The sequence below is a fragment of the Phaethon lepturus genome, unplaced genomic scaffold (genome assembly GCF_000687285.1).
Source record: "Phaethon lepturus isolate BGI_N335 unplaced genomic scaffold, ASM68728v1 scaffold361, whole genome shotgun sequence".
Lineage (NCBI taxonomy): Eukaryota > Metazoa > Chordata > Aves > Phaethontiformes > Phaethontidae > Phaethon > Phaethon lepturus.
In genome coordinates this window covers 35053-57533 of record NW_010516973.1, presented here as the reverse complement: position 1 = coordinate 57533, position 22481 = coordinate 35053, and the positions used below count along the sequence as shown (strand labels likewise).

Sequence of the window (22481 nt, the reverse complement as noted above, 5' to 3'; positions counted from 1 at the left end):
TCTTTCCCTTCTGCTTGTTTTTAGTTAACACGTTGTGTATCTTGTTTGTGTAAGTTTTAGTATGCAATATTTCCCTTTCTGTGTTTGTGACCAATAGAAATATTTTAATTATTTTATGACTTGTCTTTCTAATCATAACTCAGATGTAGATTTTTTCATGTTTTGAAGTGCTAAGCGTCTGTGTGAAAAGGTAACTATTGTTTTTCCAGAGTGCTGTTCCTCATATCATAGTAATAGTATGGGAGATGATGATATTAACATGTGGTCAGGAGCAACGGATGAAGGACTACTGAGCCAACATCTTGCAGAAAGTGGAGTGGAAATAGATCCTGAAAATGAAGAACTCATTCTGAATATTAGTTCTCGACTACAGGCGGCTGTTGAAAAGCTTCTGGAAGCTATCAGTGAAACTTCAAATCAGGTAGGGCGATCTAACAGTGAAGTATTTTGAATTTTGTGTCTCAATTATTTTTTTTCTTTATTTTTCTGATGAATGTGTTTTTATAAGCTTAAAACCTGTAGGCTCATTTTGAAAGCTGAAATAATACTTCAGGCGCTTACACCCAAAAAAGCCTTCTGCAAACCTGACATTACTGATGAATTTAGATTCATGTTAGAAATCTGCTTTGTACTGCAGAGGAAGTCAGAATTTGGGCATGTTCATCAATCTTTCATTGCTCATATGGGTCATTGGCATTATGCTGCAATCCAGAGATGAGACAGGAGGTGTCAGGGCACATTCAGCTGGCTCTTGTGACGAGGGAGGATTAAGGGGAACTGTACCCAGTTCTCCTGACAAACATTTTAGGCAATTGACTGGCCAAAAAGGTGGAGCTCTCCTACTGTCTCTTGCAGCTATCATTTCAACATGGCCAGTTAAGCCCATATTCACCTTGCTATCAGAAAAGGGTGTCTGTACTGCAGCAATCCCGCATTTATGAGGTATGTGATTCACAAACGGTCTCCAAAAAAGAGGCAGTGTATAAGTACTCCTTTCTGTTTGCTGTCAGGGTGCTTTGCATGATAGGATGTTAGTTGCTCTCTGGAGTACTTCACCATTAATTGAAATGGGAGCTATATACATAGTGCAGTTCAAATCACAGTGCTTAAATTGTGTGCTTTACTTTTAGATGATGTACATCTCTATTTGAAAGTATCTAAGTAAATACTCTGTGTCTCACTGTAACTTTTTAAGTCAGTCTCTCTGGAAGAACTCGGTGTTTAGTCTCAGCTCTTTAATCTGAGACTAGAATTCAAAGGATACAGTGTGTTTTATGCTACACCCATCTGTTAGTTAACCTAGTAATGATACTACCTAAAAAGTCATTGCTTTCTTGTCTCTTGGTGTAAAATGTGTAAATCATAACTACTGGAAATGAAGGGGAAAAAAAACTGTGATGATGATTGTAATGTGAAAATTCAGTTGTCTAGTACTTTAAAAGTTTTAAGCATTTAAGTATTTGTTGCTTTTGAAAAATACTTTACAAATTAAGTTGATACTCTTTTCTTCTAAAAGGATAAAAACTAGTTAAAAGTAATTTAAGTACAAACTCAGCAAACCCCTTTCTGGCTTACTAAAGTAAGTAGTCTGGTGGATCTTGTAAATCAGTTTCTGCATGGCATTTATTTGCAAACTCATTCTGCAACAGCTCTCTTCTGTTTAAGCATGAGTTAAAAATAGATGTTTAGCTTTTTGAGATAATTTTTCAGCTTAAGGCCTAGCATTACATAACAACGAAAAAGGATATGCAGGTACTCCAATATATGGAGTTCTTAAAAAAAAAAAAATGTAGTTAGGCATTTGTAGGAAATCTTGCATTTAAAGAGCAAATGATACAGATGAAGAAAAACACCAAAGTTTTACAGTAATTCAGAATTCATGCTGCAATTCTAAAAGTATTGTCAATTATTTATTCCACTCCACTCGGTGCTTCTTTTTTTCTGAACATTTTGCTGCTGATCTTTAAATGCAGTAGTTTTATACGAAGTCCTAAATTATTTTATTTTTGTGACTGATATTTTTTACAGTAAGTATTTACTTTTCATGATACCAATGAAAGTAGCCAGTACATTCTAAGCAGCTTATTTTTATTTATTTTCAATTGATCAGGAAAGTTTATTTTAACTTCATAGCTTTGTAGCTGAGACCTTGTCAATACCAGTAACATAGTTATGTTTTGGCTCAAACACATACACACGTTTTTTTCATTAATATGAATTATACAAATACGGATTTATCCCTTATGATCATATCTGTTTTTTTAAAAAAATGTTAGTAAAATGTTAATCTGTTTACACATTTTCCCACAATATTAAGACTAAGTATTGACATCTTTTCTGGCTGTTCTGCAGAGGTACTTTTGCAAGTTTTCAAGCTTGTCTGCTTTGCAATGTCTGTTGTGTGCTTACTGGATTATATACTGTTCCTGTATGTACCAAAGGTTTGTAGGTGACTTGACAATTATTTTTAAATAGTCAGAAACTGAATACTTTATAAAATATTGCAGAGTAGATAAAATAATCTAAAAGTAATTACAGGTAGAAAATATTTTTAACCTTTGCTCTTAATCAGTTTTGTTGTGCATACAGACATGTATCCATCTCTTAAAATAAACTTAAAAGAGTGAGAGAAACCTGGCAAAATCTTCAAAGTAACTATTTGAGACCTGTCTGAACACACACTTTCAGACCTGAAGTGCAGTTTGAATCTTTTCAGGCAAGGCATGTTGTGGGTGTATTAATTCAAATTCCACCTGCTGGTGTTATGTATAGGTAAATAAGTCAGGCCACTCCCCTGCAGTCTTTCAGTTGGGAGATACTAACAGGAAGCCTTTAAACTAGCAGAGTTTGAAGAAAGTTCCTCCTGTTGAATTAACTCCAAGAGCAAGAATGAGGGCAAATAATGACATACCTGTATTTCTCTTTCATTTGCCGTAGTGGAGATGGAGAATCATTTTTAGTTTCTGTTCTGCTAGCTTGCTTGCCTGCTGCAATGTACCTGTGCAGGTAAAATAAAATTATGCTTCCTTGCCTTGGGAATTACCTACCAGCTGCTATTGGAAGATTTCTGTGGCTTTTTCATGTGAAACTTCTCTAAGAAGGATTTTTAGGAGTGACTACATGAAGTTTTCCTGCACTTCTCCCTATTTTGGATTACTCAGCTCCTGAATTACTCTGCTTGAGAATGTGATCTGAGGCTTCCTGGTGATTCTGAGTAGGTTTTTCACCAACAGTGCTGATACATGTCTTCCGGTTGTTAAATGTACATGTTCTGTTACGAATGCCTGTTAGAAATTTCTAAAACCAGCATAGCTAGTGCAAAATACCTATGTGACAGTTGAGAAGACAGCAACAGCAACATTTTTTGGAATGGATTCTTACCGCACCTACTGGGCGTCTAATCTGTTTAGTAGTTTGTGGACTGAAGGCCAAGAAGAAGATACATATGAGGTTGAATCTCGTGTGCCTTTACCATATCCTTTTCCTTTCGCTGAACACTTGGATAAGAATAATTCTGTAGTTGTAAATACTTCAATTTTTCACTTCAGCCATAAAAAGAACGGGCACATTTTAAAAGTTGTCTCTAAGATCTCCTTGCCTACACCTCCCTATTCAGTAAGTATAAAAGTTTTAAAAAGAAATTGTCTTTTAAACAAGCTTAAATAGAAGAGAACGCAGTGAAAAATTATATAAACTTGTCTCTCGTTAAAGTTATTCTGTACTGCTGACAGGCTTTTTTCCTAGACAGTTTGTAATGGGCAATGAAAAAGCTTTAATTATACAATTCTCTCGGTTCATTTCTAACAAAAGAAATGTAGCAGACACAGAGATATATTGAATTACAGAGATTTGCAATCTTTTTTTAAAGCACTTCAGAGTTACGTATCACATTACATTTTTCTCACTGTGAATAATTTACGTTGGGAGGGGAGGCTGCAGTCAGTTAAAATTGTTCCTTTATAGCTTTCATGCAGTGACTAGTAACATTAGCACAAGCTTGCTAATGGCTTCCAGTTGTTCTGTGAAGAAATTTTTGTTCTTGAAAAATCATGTTCGTGTTTCTGCTTCTTTTTGGGTTTGCCCTCTGATATTTTTAATAATACCTTGAGTTGTTATTGCTGAAAAGAGCTGGAGAATAATTTTTATTCTGAGTTTTAGCTGGAGTATTTGATGCATTTGAGTAAGCCATTTTTATGGTTGTCTATGTACAGTAAAGCTATCATGTTTCCCTTTTATGTGAGATGGGTCTTTCATTATGCACTTCTAAATGTAAGACTGAAGTAAGAATACTCCCTGGTTTTTAAAGTATCTCAAACCAGTACAGATACTCAGTTGCAGTATTTATACCTTCCTTTAACTCCTGTCAGAATAAATAGTTCACGATAATGATGTCCATCTAAAAAGGAATGCTGTAGAAAAGAAATCAAGCATACAAATTCAGTGTATTATAAAAGAGAATGTATTGATTATTCAGACATTCTTTTCAAAGGGTAATTTTATTTATAAGTGGGTCATTTTGTCTACAATGTTCTATGAAATGTTCCTAACCCATTTTTTCTGAGATTTTAGAGCAAGCTAATCATGCCCATGAACTTAGCTGGAGATGGTGAGAAAGCTTTTTATTTTTGAAGAAATTGAGAGAAAGAATATGTTCATAGAAACTAGCAAAGCCAGAGATGTTACTATCTTACACATAGCTGCCTATATCCATAGCATTAAAGATGCAAAGGAAAGAAAAAAAGGAGAGGAGCAGGAAATACGTGTTATTTCTTTTTCTGAAGTTATTCAAAGTAAGTTAGCTTATTTTGAGTACAGGCTACACTAGGAACTCATGCCTGGTTCAGCTTTGACAATTTGTATTTGTGTCCCTCAAAGACGTGAGTGTAGGCTGTAAATGTTAACAGTTGAGAAGTAGAAATCTTCTTGGTAATTGACTCTAGTTTGCTGTTATCTTAGATAAACATTGTGTGTAATCAAAACTTCTAACATTAGACTAATGTTCCTTCTTTAGTATTTTGCTTTTCTAATTCTCATTTTAATTATTTCTGCAATTATCACTTTGGATATGTCTAATCTGAGCAGTAAGGATACAATTTTATGCATTTCAGTCCTATTTTCCAGTAGTTCAGGTTAGTGATGTACAATCTGTGCACTACATTGGTGGTCGTACACATTAAATATTAACCCATCAGACAAGCAGTTAGGTGGACACAGTTGGAAGAAGCACTCCTTTACTGCCTTGTTGGTTGAAAAGTGTGGTGCATTCAAAATTCATGTTTTCCTGGTGTTCTCATTTATCTTCATCTTGAGGAGAGAAGTGAAACACCACTTGTGTCAATTTATATCGAAACTTCTGCCAATTTTATGCAATGTTTTCTAGCCATTCTAAGTATATAGCTTACTCATATTTAGTACAAAATTCATATGTAAATAAAGGTGAATCTAGTGTAAACTCATAAACCAGGAATTACCAGAACAAAGACACGGATTTAGCCAGGTGGCTTATTGAGTTCACTGTGCTGACAAGGCCTATTTGCTTAGATTTTTGCACTGAGTCAGTCTTCCTATTGTAGTCTGCGAATGTGCGTTCAGTAAAGATCTCACCAAATGTCCAGTGAAGTTACGTGAGACTTCTCATCACACTGTAAAGCAACTGTTAATTAAATAGGAATTATAGAATAGTTCTTTATCAGAAAACCTTTGGTTTATCGAACTTCTGTAATTTCTTCCCGTGGTAGCTTGAACATGCTAAAATTACTCAGACAGAACTCATACGAGAGTCCTTCAAAAAGCAACAAGAGGCTACAGAATTTATCAAGTATCAGGAAGAACTACAAGAACGTCTTAATGAAGAAACCAAAGCCAGAGAGCAGTTGGCTTTGGAGCTTAGTAAAGCTGAAGGTGAGTAGCTGCTTTGATGGATTGTTGAACTTTGCACTCACTTGCCTATTAACTGGATAAAGAAATTGCAATTTGGATCAATTTCTCTGCAAATTTTAGAATATTATCAGCCTTCTGGATAGTTATGGACAAGATGACCCCCAGAGGTCCCTTCCAACATTAACCACTCTGTGATGTTGTTTCCCAACTTTGTCTCATTTATTATTGTCTGACTTATTAAAAATAATAGGATGGATATGTGTTATTATCCTCAAAATTAATTTATTTCATCATAACATGTCTCTTTGTGCAGACAAGCTTAAATATTAACAACTTAGAATCATAGAATCATAAATAGTTGAGGCTGGAAGACACCTCTGGAGATCATCTATTCCAACACCCTGCTCAAAGCAGAGCAGGTTGCCCGTGACTGTGTCCAGTCAAGTTTTGAATGTCCACAGCCTCTCTGGGAAGCCTGTTGCAGTATTTGACCACTGTCAAAGAGGGGAAGCAAAAAAAAAAAACACCAACCCACCTAGATTTCTTTTTTACTACGTTGAAATGCAGTTTTCCTATATTTCAGTTTATACCTGCTGCCTCTTGAGCTTGACTTTGTTCCACACAAACATAGATAAAAACATAGAACCTTCACTCTGAATTTGATGTTATGATGGTGATATGTTTCAATTTGCACTCTGTTTGAAGTGATCTTTTAAAGTGTATTTGCAACTGCATTAAGGAAGCAATTAAAAATTGTAGGGTGTTACAACAGGGGAAATCTAATAATTTTCTGACATCAGGAAAATATGTTCAAATCTGACAGATGCTTAATTTGTTCTTTAGAAGTAGCTTAATTGTTTCGATAGTGTTTTGTTTTCACCCAGCATTTCTACTGTTATCTGTTTGTAATTAGCATCTGGAAAAGATGCAAAAAACACCTACCCCTTAGGTAGGATCTCTGTAGAAGTAAACAGAAATATATTTTGGTTAGTTCTGAAGCTCAGCAGATTTCTCTGTTTCAAAGTGGGAGCATAGACTTAGTTTCATAGCCAAATGTTATTCCTGGAGAATGCTACCCTGCCAGCCTTCCTCTTCTTTTTACATAGATAATCCAACATGGGTTTACACACTATTAATAGCTGGGACATGCAAAACCTGAAAAGAAGTGCAGGTTTCGAAGCCATGTGTCTAAAATGTGGTGTGAGGCACAGTTGGTAGCCTGCCAGTTCATACAGCATAAATGTTGTGTGTCATCAGCAGCAGTACTGGCTGCAGCATTTCAGTAGCTTTAGCAAAACTAGAAAGAAGGAAAATTGACTTCAGAGGGGATATTTTCAAATCTGAAACAGGTATTATTCCTTTTTATAATATTAAATTAAGAGTAAAAAAAACTTTTATGGAACACATCTTAACATGCAAAAAAGGTGAAATCTTCCACCAAAATATAGATGACGTAAGAATTAATATTCTTGTATACACGGAGTTACAAAACTGTTCCATATTGATGGATTTCAGAACGTAGGCCGCTTTTATGTCTGTTGCTGTTTTCCTTGGAGGATAATATTTTTGTTTTGATAGAATTTTTATCACAAATCTTCAGTAATAAAGTAAAATAGACGAATACATTACGACAAAGAGAGGTTAGTGTTAAGTTTTCTTTGAAAGTAGGAATCTGTCATTATAACAGAGTTGTCTGCATAGTTTTAATCTTATGAGTAACATTTTTAAAAAATAACACTAGAGAATAATTTTTTTTATTTGAAGATTTTTATTATGAACTTATCTCTGTTGCTTTGCCTTCTGAGTCTGTATTTTTTGGCTTAGACAGGTTCTCCACTAAGAACGGCGAGGTTGCCTTTTCATTTACAAAAAATACATTTCCGTTTGTGCAGGACTCCACTGCAAATAGTGCATGCATAATTATATTTGAAGATGACATCCCACAGAACTAGACCTGCTTATTATGCATTTTTATTTTCATATTTTCATTATTATTTTTATCCTATTACCACTAGACAAGCAAAAAATTCTAAAATTAACTAGTTTTTTTCCTTGAGCAATGCACTTCTGTTATAAAGTTTGCTTGTGCAAACAAACTAATAGCAGTAAAGAAACTGCAAACTCTTACTAGATGCCAGTTTGTAGATAATGGGATTGCCCATATGTAAATGAAGTCAAAATTTACCTGTAAAATATTATTAAATGCTTGAAATATTCTAGCAGAGCCTGCTTTGGAGATATAACAGATGAGTCAAGTATGTATTTTTTGCTAGCAAAGAAAATATATTAAACACAAAAATCTAGTGAGAGCTATGAAGTTGTGTTTTGCACTCTTAGGATTTTATCTGATAATGTTTTATTTGGGGAAAAAAAACTTGGAAGCATATAAAGCGGAAACAATCTTCAAAAAAATTTTACCTGGAATGTAATTTTAATCAGAGCAATAGCAGTGTCAGTTCATAATACTTGGCAGACTGGCTGTGTTAATTTTGTTCCTGAACACTTCTGGAATATGAGAGACAGAATTTGATGTTAGTTTTAGCCTTTGATAGATATATTGTGCAGTTGAGTTTTTAAGTTAGCTGCAGTTTTATGTCACATGTAGAGAATTAATTCAGTTCAGTCTTTTGCAGGAATTCAGCTAATTTGTCCCTTTTATTGCTTTAATGCTTTATAACTCCTAAATTAATTAAATCTTTTTTCATCCTTTTTTTCTGTGAACTTCTGAAATTAATGCACTTCTAAATGACAGGCACCTTTTTTTTTGGTGTTAATGTAACAAAACAAAAATACCGTAGAACTCTTTATTTAATTTCTGCTGCTCATTGAACTGAGTTGTGAGCATACTCTGACAAAGGCAACCTACATTGTCTTATCAAATTCCTTAGATAGGTATGCAGAACAATGTCTTAGCTCATTGTAGATCTCATGGTACTCTTGTCTCCTCTTGAGATAAAATCTGTCATTTTTGATCATTTCTTTCTTATCACAAAAACTGCTGTGACTGAGACATTTTCAAACCTCTAGTGTTTTAGTGGTGTCAGATATGACTTATCTAACGTGATAGAAAAGCTAATACCAGTTTGTTCATTGAACTCTGACAGCTTTCATTACATCTCTTAAAAAAAAAAGGAGGAGGGGAATAAGACAGGAGTAAATACCCAAACACATGATCTTAGCAGACATTTTCTTTGTTGTTCATACCTTTTCAGTGGGTGTGTGTACTCCATTTAACCTGGGAATACCCTCTCAACTTCCAGTCTGTTAAGTACTCATCGTGAACTGTGTCTGATACAGTGGGAATAACTACTAGAATTTGTATTGTCTCAAATTTTTGAAATGCTGTTCATGATGTTTCTAGTTTAGTATTTTTTGTTTCAACATCCAGTCCCTCTATGCAGATATGTTCTGTGAATCCAGGTCTGGAAGAAAAGACTGGTCAGCAGTACATGATTGATATGCATGAAGACCAGACCTGTGTTTCTCAGACTGTATATGCAAAGACCACTGTTACTTGATTTCCTTCTTGACAGCTTTTCTCTGATACGGAACTAAGTGCTCACAGAGGTTTTACCTTGTCTACATTGATAACAAATGGGAACATCTTTAATTTTCCCATATTCTCAAGCCAGCGTAAAATCCATTTTATACTGGCTCAAGACTGTAGATTTATACTGAAAAAGTACTTCCATATTGAAAATAGTGTGATAGTGAAAAAATACTACTTAGATTCTGTTGGTTTAGTAAGAAGAAACTGGTGAGATAGGTGTGTATGTCCAACTGAGGAAGTTTAGACTTCGTATGACTGATGTCCTGTCTGTCTTCTGGAGCCATCGATACCATGCATGACAGAACACACCTTACCATGGAAATTTGGGATACCTGTTCAGTAGCTTCTGTCATTCACTAAAAATGCCTTTTGTGTTCTGTGGTTAGATGTTTCTGAAAGGACTGATGTGAATCTTCTGAAGCCAGTACCATTACAGGAGCTCAGTTTAGTTTGTACAGCCCTAGGTAATTCACTGTTTTTTTCCAAAGTCTTTAGATTTGTGCCCACTTCTGCATCATTCCAAGCAGGTGACATTTCTTACAGCTGTAATATCATTCATAAAGCTAAACTAGAGCTCCTGCTCAGATTCCTATATAAACTACTTCACTATGAAGCAATTTTTAAAAGCATAGAAGACACATTCTCAAGGTAGTGTCCCAAATTCACTCTGAAAATGATCATTAATCGTTCTGTGCTACTTCAAAAATTGCATATAAATAGTAAAAAAATGAAATTGTTTCTTAGATGTCAGCTGTTACAAGGCTTTTGGGAGTGATTCAGGTGCTAAACATGGACACCTATGGCCAGTTTTGGTGCTTTGTGGTGTTGGAGGCATCTGTATGATACCTGACCTACAGGAGACACATGATCTTACAGAAACTGTGATTTGAGGTCAGACAAATATCTTGAGGAACCTAAAATGACACCTGGCACCTGAACGTATTTGAAATGTGTTATTTCTCCTGTGTTTATCACACACTTATTTTTCCTTGGCTTAGGAATTCCTGTTTGTTCCAGAGATCTTGCTCTGAGAAAAAATTAAGAATGATATTTGGTCTTCTGCTATCCTTCCTATAATTTTTTCATCATGGAAGAATAGCAAGGACAGGAACTAGAAGTTGTCAGATGATGAATATCTAACATGCATGTGCATTCTTGTGAGAATACTATAGTGACTTTACCATGCAAAAAAATCAGGTTGTTCCTTATTGTCTTATTAAAACTGCCCCAAAATTGATGTTCTACAGGACTCATTGATGGTTATGCAGATGAAAAAGCGTTTCTGGAAAAACAACTCCAGGAAAAAATAGATGTAATTGACCATCTTGAGCAAGAACTACTGTGTACAGGTAACAAATTACAGGAGTTAGAGGCGGAACAGCAGCAGATCCAGGAAGAAAAGGAGTTACTGTCCAGGCAGAAGGATGCCATGAGAGCAGATGCGGGGCCAGTAGAGCAACGTATGTATTCCTCACAACCTTTCTATGAGATTTTCTTATAAATAATAAGTAAACTTGGTGAAGGTTTTTTCCCCCCATCTTTGTCATCATTAATAAAAATGTGATAGGGCGAACTGATATTTTCATACTTGATGCCTAATGTTAGCATGATAGCTTTTCTTGATATTTGAACAAAAAATGACTGAATTTTTAGAAGTGTTGAGCAATCACAATTGTTCTTTAAGCTTGCAAAAGCTTGATACATCTGAAAATCTGCTTTTATTTATTTTACTGATGGAGATGGAATATCCCCAAGTTAGCACCTGTGGATAAAAATACTGGTCTAAATACTTTCCAAACAGACTTTTAGAGGGTCTAACAAGCATACCTACCAGAGCATGACTGAACTACACATGATGGCCATACTTATTTTAGACACAGAAGATAGACGTTTCTAACAAATTCCTCTTTGGGGGAAGAATGGCACAAAAGTTGCATGATAAGGAAAGCCCCATTATATATCAGTAACGAAAGCTTTCAGCACGGATGGTGAAAATTCCAGATACATACCATGTCAAATGTAATCTAACTGCTTACTCAAAAAAAGCATTTCCTTCATGAAGTAAATGTGTCTTTTAATTCTTCCTTAAACTAATAACTTTAGTTAATATTTTATGTTTGAGATGGGAAAAAAATTAGAACAGTGCTGTTGAAGGAGTACTGATCTTTCAAGGATTGCAGTGCTTGCATTGTAAGTAGCAGAGTGAAATCAGCTTTTTATTTAATTTCTGAAAGTTTATGGCAAATTATAATGTTGCTGTTTTTATAAATTACACATCTCAGTGTGTATTTGCAATTTATGTAACAATGAAATTTTAAGAACAACCTGTTGCTTCCTACTTTATAGTAAAGATGTTCCATGTCTATGACTCCAGTTTAGTTATTTGTTATATGTTTCAGGTTTCCAAGTAGTTTAAATTTATTTTCATGTACAACAACTGTAAGGATAAACAATTCTGTAAATATGTGTAGGCACTTAATATCATGCATACCAGAATAACTTACCACATTCCCTAAGTTATCTCAGCAACTTTGTCATTAAATGCCACATCTATCTTTGGCTTCATTTTCTCTTACATTGTTGCACCACAAGAAAACTATAGCTGGCATGTGAATTACTTTGCTTCTTTTTTTTGTTTTCTTTCTCTCTCTATTCTCCTAGGCCTAGTAGATGCTGCAGTCGATGCAGCTTCCCAAGCAGGTGTGTTTGTATGTTGCATGGCCAATCTGTAATTGGGTGGAAGACTTAAACGTACTGACATTGTTAATCAGGATTATTGGGCTTTTGGCTTACTGACATTACTTGTAATTCTTACTGGCCTGCAGCTTTGGTGTTGTATTTCATACTCAGTTCTACACTTCACTAACAACATTTCTTATAATTTCTAAGCATAATAAGCAAATTCATGAATAACCATCATCTTATTCACCTTTGAATTACAGATACTTAGATGGTATTGGAGGGATATTTTGTAGCCCTTTTTTTTTCTTTTTACTTCCAAATACAGTTGAGTAATTCATGAGGATAATTAAACACTGTATTATAATGGTACATATAATCGTTACCTAGAAATGGGAATTGGTTAAATATGATGTAAGATGATGGTGCCTAAAGGATCTTTCTTCTATAGTGAAAGTAAATTTTATTGTTACTGTCTAATTATCAATCATGTTTTAAAGATTCTCCAAATGTAATTGCACTTTACAGTTTGGATATTACCTCAAGAGATTCGTACGGTTAGTTAATATGTACTTCAATGGGCTGTGGCTTAAGAGTCTTAATAGAGTGGTTTGGGACTTTACTATATATGCTTGCTAGCCTTTTCATGAGGACTCAAAATTGGTCATCCATGCAGTCACTGATTTTACAAAGGTCCAGTTACAGGTCAGTTATTTCCCTCTCTGTCTGCCCAGCAACCTTGCTAAGTCCTTCAATATTTCCTTTGAATTATTTATATGTATCACGTTAAACGATGAAGACTGGCAGTGGATTACTTTTACTGACACTGGGGATGAGAAGAGGGTTGGGTTTTCTGTACTTCATTGTTAACCTCTGTGCTGACTCTAGCTGTAGTTTGAACCCATGCATTTTATTTTCTTTTCAATTACACAAAGACTTTTTAATTTGTATGAAACTTAAACAGGGGAGTGATCTGATACAACTTCACTAACAGTCCTCTGAAGACTAACTAAAGGATAGTAATTTTAATATGAATTTGCTTTAATGATAATCTTGATTATTTCTTGGAAGGAAATATATTTCCAAAAAATGAAAAATAGTAAAAACCCAAACCAGTTCACATCCTTCTGCAGAGTACAGCATGGATACCTTGGGGAGTGGTTTTGCTTCATAACATTACTAAATATTCATATCTAAAAGTAGTGTATGATGCTTTTATTATAACCAGAGTTACTGGAGGAAACAGAAAAGCTAATGAAAGAAAAAATTGAAGTACAGCGTCAAGCTGAAAAAGAGTATGATGACCTTCAGAAGCAAGTGAAAGTCTTGGAAATAGACTTGGAAGAACAGGTCAATCGTTTCATAGAACTAGAGCAAGAAAAAAATGCAGAACTAATGGATTTAAGGCAGCAAAACCAGGCTTTGGAAAAGCAGCTTGAGAAAACAAGAAAATTTCTAGATGTAAGTATGGTAAAAGGCTAGTTTCATGAAGGTGAGTGGGCACCTGCACCGGTGTTTAGTTCAGTGGGAAATGCTAGTTTTTTCAGATTTTGAGCAAACATAAAGAAGCACACACTAGTAACAGTGTTATAGATTCCAGCCCAAAAATTTAATTAGTATTTTAAAAGTTGAAAATTTGTTTGAGATGCTTGCTTTGGACTGCCCTGTATTTCCAAGTATAACTTAGCAGGCTTCTTGAATGTTTAAAATAATGAGGAAAAATTAATGAGGAAACTTAAATTTTTGTGACATTCCTTTTTAACAGTTGGTGTATTTTCCATGTTTTTTAATGAAGTCTGTTGGAATTCAGTAGTCAGCTTTATTTGTACTTGGAAACTGAAAGTGTAATTTCTCTAAGTTTTTCTTTTATAGACTTCCTTCATAGTATCCAGTAATCTACCTCCGGATATTGAGCTACACCCTCCAGCCAGTTATGTTTTATGTGTATTTGTCCCCATTCACAGTGGCTCTGTTGTACTCAACTTCTTCCTGCTTTGGGCTATCTGTGCAATTTTGTTTTAGACTCTGCCTCATTTTCAGCAACCATCTTCCCCACCTCCTTCTTTTCCCATTTTTTCCTATTAAGTGTCTATGCTGCTCTTGGGAGAAAACTATTATTTCTGTGCCTTCTCAATGAACTCTCTAGCTGACAGCAGTAGGGTGCAGTAATTTTTTACATAATAAGTATAACACCCAGTGGCACCTTCTCTGCATAATCTATTATTAAGCGATACTAAAGGAGAGATCTTTCCAGATACTTCTTAGCACAAATGGATCTGTTTTCTTTCATTTTCTGTGTTTACAAGATTATTTTTCTCACTGAAACTAGTGTGTCATAATAGGACATGGTTCAGAAGTAAAAATTCCTATTAAAAGTTCCATAGTCATAAATGCATTATGGTTTGGGATTATCAATAGCATGAACTGGAGAGTTACAGACCACTGAGATGAGTAGCTGTTTGTAATAGCAGCATTAGAATTCTGCTGTTTCTTTGAAACAGCAGGTGAGTTTTTAAAACCTGCAACTTGTAAAGGTTGAAGTTTTACTCCAGTTTCCTGAATTTTTGGAAAGTATTTTGTTGCTGAACAGAAGCATTCCTCTTTGTATCAGATACTTCAGCTAGTCCATTTTAATGCTGATAAGGTGTGTCTGTTTTACAAAGGGGCATATCAAGGTGATGCTTCACTGTATGCTACCAGTTGCGCATTATTTCCTATATAAAGATGTATTTCCCAAATGTCAGACTGGGATATAACAATTGAAATTGGTCAAAAGTAAAACTGAAATTAAAAATTCTAACAATTGTGGTTTTTCTGTTGGCTCCTCATCAATATTAATATAGAGTTAATTTCTATTATTAATTTCTACTTATGCTACATATATCAAACGCAAACATTAGGAAAGGAAATAATAAAATACTGGCTTATTACAATTTTTGTGGTGTATCTGGAACAGAAGAAACAAGACTGTCATTTTTGTGAAACATGTATGTATGGATGTATCTATGCTGTACTATTTTTTTAAATGAAAAATTGTGAAATTTGTTGCCCCAAATGATGAAAGAAATGTTTTAATTGTAGTTGCAAGAGGTTCTGTGACCTTAAAAATACTGACATACTGTTACCAGCCTCACATTAACGGAAATAAGGAGTAGTAATATACTTAATTTAGATAGTTTTTAAATCAAATGGTGCATCCACATAATTTCTTAACTTCCAGGAGCAAGCAATTGACCGAGAGCATGAGAGAGATGTATTCCAGCAAGAGATACAGAAGCTGGAACAACAGCTTAAGATTCCACAAAGGAGTCAGCCTGTCAATGAACATCAAACCAGAGAGGTAACACATTTTATTACTTGTACTCAATGAATATAAATGACAAGTTGACAGCTGTTATGTTATTGAAATGAAGCCATTTTATGATGTACCTAACTTGCATCCATTTATACGCCAGGAAACTAAATCATTTAGGCTAGAAAAGACCTTTAAGATCAAGTCTAACGGTTAACCTAGCACTGCCAAGTCCACCACTAAACCATGTCCTAAGTGCCACATCTACACAGCTTTTAAATACCTCCAGGATGGTGAGTCAACCACTTCCCTGGGCATCCTGTTCCACTGCTTGACAACCCTTTAGGTGAAGAAATTTATCCTAATATCCCTTCCTTAGCTGAAGATTAAGGTGTTGGGGGAAAATGGTGAAACTGTTTTAGGGTAGTAGTCATACAGAAGCTTCATAACTTTCAAAAAGGCTCTTTCATATAACTTAATTTAGAAAATCCACTGTTTTCAAAAGCCTGTGGAAACATTCAGGACTACTTTAGCAATTTCACATGTTCTTATGTTGTTTTGTGACGTCCTGCATAGGTACACTAACTGGAGGGCTTGAGTAACCAAGGTTTAGCACCTGAGATATCATAGTGCTCTGTGTACACTTGAACCTGCCCAGTGAAAGGCTGTCTCCAGTGAAACAAATTTAGTGTCTGTAGAACAGTAGCTCAAGGGAGTCATGGAAAACTCCTGGAAAATCAAGAAAAGTGGCAGCAGTGCAAATGCTATATGTTATGAAGCTTTTACATGTTTTGTTTGATGACCTGTTAGTCAACTAAATTGCATTTTATTTTTTGTGGGTTTTTTTGTGTCCTGCTTTTTTAGCAAGGACGATATATTTGAGTTATTTTCTTGCCTGATTTTCAGTATTAAAATGCCTCTTCTTAGGTTGCACTGTGATTTTCAAATCAAAGTTCTTACTGAGGTAGTTCAGTTGCTGTAATTCAATTCTTAAATATTAGCAATATTTAGTATTCTGCATTATAGGATCATGGAGAGTAATAGGACATAAATTGATATATGTGAGATGCAGGTTGTCAAAATATTTATTTACTTACAATTCTCAGATTTAGAGGTGTATTTCATCGGGGTTCTTTTTAATATATTTTAATACAAAGGTTTTTATTTTAAAAAATCTTACAGTCAAAGTATTCAGTCAGTTCTGTGTGATACAGCTATCATCAGCCTTTGTGAACAATGAATCTTCTGGAATTAGCTCTGTGTGTGTTAACACAAGTGGAGCAATTCCACATCTATTTCCTTCTATCACAAAGTGTGCGCGCGCTCCTCTCCTGGTGACATGTTCCACAGATGGTGGAAACTTTTTAGCACAATCAGTTTTCCTGAATCCAGGATGTTCACTTTGTGTTCATTTCATTATGTATCTTTTTATAATTTGGGGCATGGGTAGCATGTGATTTCCTGGTTAAAATTCTCACATTTAAAATAAAAAATTCTCCCAAGAAAAAAAGAATCAAATTTGATGACATAATAAAAAATGCCCTATTTTTCTGTACAGAATTTGTATGTAAAAATCGTCCTGATTTGTATGCACATATACACATGTTGGCAGATATGCTACAGTGGAAATTTAAAGAATGCTTTAAAATGAAAGACAGCTGTGTGATTAAAATTTTGAGGTTTGTATTAGATGCTTTTACATTAGAATGTTTTATTAGGTGGAAACATAAACAATAATGTCTGCAAGCATCAGAGGTATAGCAGCTATTTCAGATCTGGGTGGTGTTGAATGTGATACATTACAAATTATAGACAGAATTTTCAATCGTGTATTAGATTTACTTTTAGTTTTTATTAAATGAGGCACATAGTCTTACTACATAGTTGATGTCACAATGTTACTTGGAATATTCCATTAATACAAAATATTTTGTCATTATTTCTCATGCTTTTCTGAGATAGCTGCCTTATTTTTTCATAGTTGCATCTTCTGCTTTCTGTGAATGCCATGAGCATTTTCTATTAATAACTTAATTTCTTTCTTACTGTTTTTTCAGCTTACTCTGTCAACTTTTTCCCGGGAGGGTTGTCATAAAGAGTCTGCTCTAGACTTGATTTTTCTCTTTCCATTTCTCTCTCAGGACTTTTCTCTGGTCACTTCAGACTTTGATGTTACTCATGGATGGATAACGTCAATAATACCATCCTGTCAGCTTTATGTTCTGGTCCTCTTCTCTCCTATCTATTGAAATGCTTTGAGTCTTCTACCTTTTGGCTACATCGTAACTTCCTAATTGTAAATACTGAAATTAGTTTCTTGACTGGGACAAATATTATTTTCCATGTCTCTTTCTTGATTACTTAGTTTAACTCAGGTCTTAACTCTGTGCATCGGGCCTAATACCATGGATTTGTTGCACATCTTTCCTATATGTATTTTTGATTAATCATTTCTGAAATAGGGCTACAACTGGGATCATTCCTATCTCTACAACTTCAGTTACTCTTTTAATATGTTGTTTCTGAGCCGCAAACATCTGAACTACTGAGATTCAGAATGTTTTATTTGGATGCTTTGTCCCTTATAGAAAGTGAAATTATATCATCCATCACACCTATTTGGTCCCATTTAACAAACTCAGCAAGAAAACAAAGTTCCTGTTGCTCAAGATTGAAGTATAGCAATTCTCTTCAAAGTTAAAGACCTAGTGAGTTTTAGGAAATGTCTGTATGTCACTAATTACTCCTTATTTTGAATAATTTTGCCACAGATTTTTAGAATTATGATATTTCTCAAAAATGCAAATAGCATCTTGACCTTAGGGTCAAGATATTCCATCCATAGATGTTAAACGTATGCTTTTGGTGGGCTGCATAGGGATGTAGGAATGCCATGCTTCTGGCTTCTAACTGACTAGAGTCTGAAGGCTTCAGAAGGACAAGGTCAGTTCTAGAGTGTAGGTGATATAGCACAGAACATACCACTTCTTTAAAAATGCTGTTTTTATTTGTTGAATGTAGCACTACAATATCCTAACTTTACATTCTGTTTCACCTAAAGAGTAAGAGTTTCATTACAAGAAAAAAAAGAGGGATGTGTTTCCTCTGTCAAAAGTGAGTGCTGTTGCTATTGCTAGCAAACCCATCCAATCTAGTACAATATATTCATCTACTTACCATATTGTCACCAGGTTGAACAGTTAACAAATCATTTAAAAGAAAAAACAGACAAATGCAGTGAGCTTTTGCTCTCTAAGGAGCAACTTCAAAGAGATATACAAGAACGAAATGAAGAAATTGAGAAACTAGAATGCAGGATAAGAGAACTGGAACAAGCCTTAATCATCAGTGCAGACAACTTGCAAAAGGTATTGCTTGGTCTAAAATTATTATGTATTTACTACTTTCTTATTTTCTTGAGAACAAAGCAATATTTTTTTTATTTGTTTATTATTAAGCAAATTAAGTTACTAATTTATAATGTATGTTTAAAGGTGGAGGAAAGGAAACAGTTTGGCACCATCACAGTAAAGGGAGAATTACCTCTTGAAGTACAACTGCAAGCTGAACGAGAAGCTGTGGACAGAAAGGAAAAGGAGGTAAAATAGCTGTGAAATGTTCCATGTTTCCACTGATATTTTGTTTTGTCAGTTTTGCTTTCTGTTGAGTTTCATAAACTGTGCAGATGGAATTTTTTAACAGATCAGAGAGACAGCAGTCCAAATCTCTTTGAAATTCTCTTGTGAGCCATGATAACTGTTGTTGTTGTCTATGTTAATGCATATGACTTACAAGAGTGTTTCTGCAATAAAAATTCATCTCAATTAAGAAAAACTTCATAGTGATTTCAGCTGATTTTTAGCGGGTTTTAAAATTCCATTCAGTTTAAGGACTCAGAATGTCACTGAGTACATATTCTTTTGTTTGTGCATACCAAACCAAATACTGTAGTCATTGCACTTGGAAATTATTTAATTTATGCTATGGCCATCTACTCCTTTTCCACCATTTGTTTTGGAAACATAGGTCACAAACCTTGAGGAGCAACTGGAGCAGTTTCGAGAGGAGCTAGAAAATAAAAATGAAGAAGTTCAGCAACTGCACATGCAATTGGAAATTCAGCGAAAGGAGTCCACTACACACTTGCAAGAACTTGAACAAGAGAACAAATTATTTAAGGTAATTGTGTAACAGAGAAGCCTAGAGGTTTATTCTCCCTCCTCCCCAGCAATAAGTTCCTGGAAAAAGCAAGATGCCAAATTCTTTCTCTTTCTCAAGCATTCCCAGTTCAAATTGCAAAACACTAAAAAGCTCATATAATGACTTCTCATTCCATGCAATTTGTTTATTTTAATTCCTATGCCCTAAATACTCATACAAGAATATGCAGAAAACATTATGTACAACTGTAATATGGTTTTGGGGGGTTTTTTTGGTAGGATGAAATGGAAATACTGGGACTAGCTATCCAGAAATCTGAAGATGCCACCATAAAGGACCATCATTTAGTGGCTGGAAGGCTCGCTCACATCATGCAAGAAAAGGAGCAGGAAATAAATCATCTTCATGAACAAATTGCAAAACTGCAACAGCAACTTGAAGTCACAACTGACAACAAAGTACATACTTTTGAAATGTTTTTCAGAGTCCTACTTTGTGTTGCTAGCTGTTTTAAAGAAAAACAACCCTCTGCCCGCTCCCCCCAATTACATTATCTTCTATTGCTGCCTTAATTTCAAAATGCAAATGCTTCAGTTTCAAGCAACGCTTTAACCCAAATCTGTTTTTAGTCATTTGTCTTGTTTTTTACAAAGGATACTTTTTGCTTCCATCTTTTTTATTGTTCTGCCTTACTTCTGCTTGAGTTTTTGTCTTAAATTCTTCTTCATTCCTTACTCTTCTAATACTTCCAAACATTTAATAGTATATAGGTAGCTGAATTCAATCTTGGCATTCATTCTACCATATTCCCTACAATGACTTATTTTCAGTGTTGCCTGCTGGATCATGTTGGATTTTATAGTTTTTTTAGCAGTTGAACTTTCGTCCTCCATGAGCTTCTGTAAATATATTGTTGTCATATCAATGTTGGCAACATCTTTAATCCGGTTTGAAGTATGGTGGATGTGCAAACAAAATGCTGCGTTTTATTAGAAATTGAGAGCAAGAAAGAAACATATTAATCTTTCTTTTATTTACTGAAATTCAACACCTGTAGCTTTCTGTTATTTTTCAAATATGTGTTTTTATGATAATGAGCTTCATCTTCTTCTGGCTTACTTCCATTTTATACAGATATAATGTATTTGATTTCAACAGGAATACTACTTATTTTGCATTGATGTGACAGCAGAAACAGGCCTTTGGTCTCAAATTTTTTATAGAAAGAAAATTGGATTTTTTTCAGTGGATCAATTTTGCCTTCTGACCATTTTGAATGTGAAAATTTATTAGTCGTAAACTTTACCCGCAAAGCAAGTATTACTGAGTAAGCTAAGAACAAGAGTTCTGTTGCCCCTCAGTGGCTGATGGAACATTTAGGATAACATTCTACTAGGACATAACTGAATATACAAAAATAGAGCTCTGACCGAGCTGGATAATTTCACTGAGTTTTTATGTGCAAAATTTAGTTATAATAAATCTCAGTGAATAATGACAAAACATAGAATTGGATTTAGGAAAGATCATACTTAAGGAATCCATAATGGTTCTGCCTTATACAATGACCATAGTAATACAGTTACATCACTTGCCTTGAGAAAAATACCCAGGATTCAGATACAATTAATTTTAATGATTGGTTCTTCTCCTGTTATATGAAGTTTCATTTTCTTAATTTAATCCTCTTACTCAGTTATATTTTCCAGGGCATTAATTACTCTGCTTGATTATGAGATCAGTATTAAAGAATAATAGATCGTTCTTACGTTAATCTCCTTCCTAGTCCCCTAGACATCTTCATTCCACTAAGTGCTTTTCTTTTAATTGCTCTATTTGCCTTCTGTGGTCCTTTATTCCGTTATGTTATGAAGAACAGAAACTTATGCCGACTTGACAGCAGTCACCAGAACCACTGTTCCTTTCTGCTGAAAATCAATGACTTGTTCACATTTTATTTAGTGGTTTTGAGCTTCCTTTAGTCTCTGTGGATTTTTAAAAGTAAGTTCTTGGCTGGCAAATCAGCCCCTCTAATTTATATGGTCACGTTTATAATTTTTGGGGGGGGTTCATTTTTCAATACACTTAATAAGAGGTCTATTTGTACTTAAAATACATATCCGTCTTAATTGGCTGTGTCCTATATGAATCTAGTTGACCACATGAATGAAAGGTGCTTTTGCACGAAGGACACAGTATCTGTCTAGTCTCACTGAACATATCTGACCTGTATACAGTAAGCTTTTTTATTTTTTTAAAGGAAGTTCTGTATGTAATTTAATGCAGGTAAATCTTTAAATTTTAAGCTTCATAAATCTTGGTTCCTTAGAATTCTTTGAGTAAAAATAGTATATTAAACCTTGATTTCATAAGAACATTGAACAGCAGATATGACCACTGCACTTGTTTCTGTTTTAATTTTCAATAAAAAGAACAAGACAGCTTCAGACCAAACTATTGGGCAAAAAAGTGTTGTGAACGCTTAAACTTCAGTGTTTCATATATTACAAATATATTTATATATTTATACAAATATTACAAATGCTTTCAGTTCATTTGATGCTTTCACACCTATTTTGCAGTTCATTAATGCCACAGGCTACTTTGTCAGTCCAATGTGAAGATGTCCTGATAAAGCTTTGCAAGATACATCCCATTAAGACACTCACAGAGAACATACTTTCTTTTACAAGATATTTCGATGTTTGATTAAACTGTTGCTCTGAACTCCAGGAGAAAAATTATCTGAGGGCTTAATAGTTACCCATTATGAAGTTCTTTTCTTGTATTTTTTTCAGTTTATCGAAGAGCAAAATGAGCACATACGAGAGCTTGAAGCCCAGGTAGAATGTCTGAAAAGTGATCAAGAACGTGTGAAGAAAAACAATGATGAGGAAATAGAGCAGTTGAATGATGTAA

General features: G+C 34.6%; 1 protein-coding gene across 1 annotated transcript in view; it reads left to right on the top strand.

Annotated features, from left to right (window-relative positions):
• Nucleotides 1-22481, top strand: part of AKAP9 (A kinase (PRKA) anchor protein 9) — an 87527-nt gene that overhangs the window by 43278 nt on the left and 21768 nt on the right. Inside the window, exons 20-29 of the mRNA XM_010296234.1 lie at nt 210-421; nt 5739-5901; nt 10678-10890; nt 13338-13570; nt 15330-15449; nt 18593-18769; nt 18896-19000; nt 19428-19580; nt 19841-20020; nt 22361-22481. The exon at nt 22361-22481 is cut by the window's right edge and continues 989 nt beyond it. Of these exons, the coding sequence (XP_010294536.1) occupies nt 210-421; nt 5739-5901; nt 10678-10890; nt 13338-13570; nt 15330-15449; nt 18593-18769; nt 18896-19000; nt 19428-19580; nt 19841-20020; nt 22361-22481 (1677 nt within the window). The remainder of the gene's footprint in view (nt 1-209; nt 422-5738; nt 5902-10677; nt 10891-13337; nt 13571-15329; nt 15450-18592; nt 18770-18895; nt 19001-19427; nt 19581-19840; nt 20021-22360) is intronic.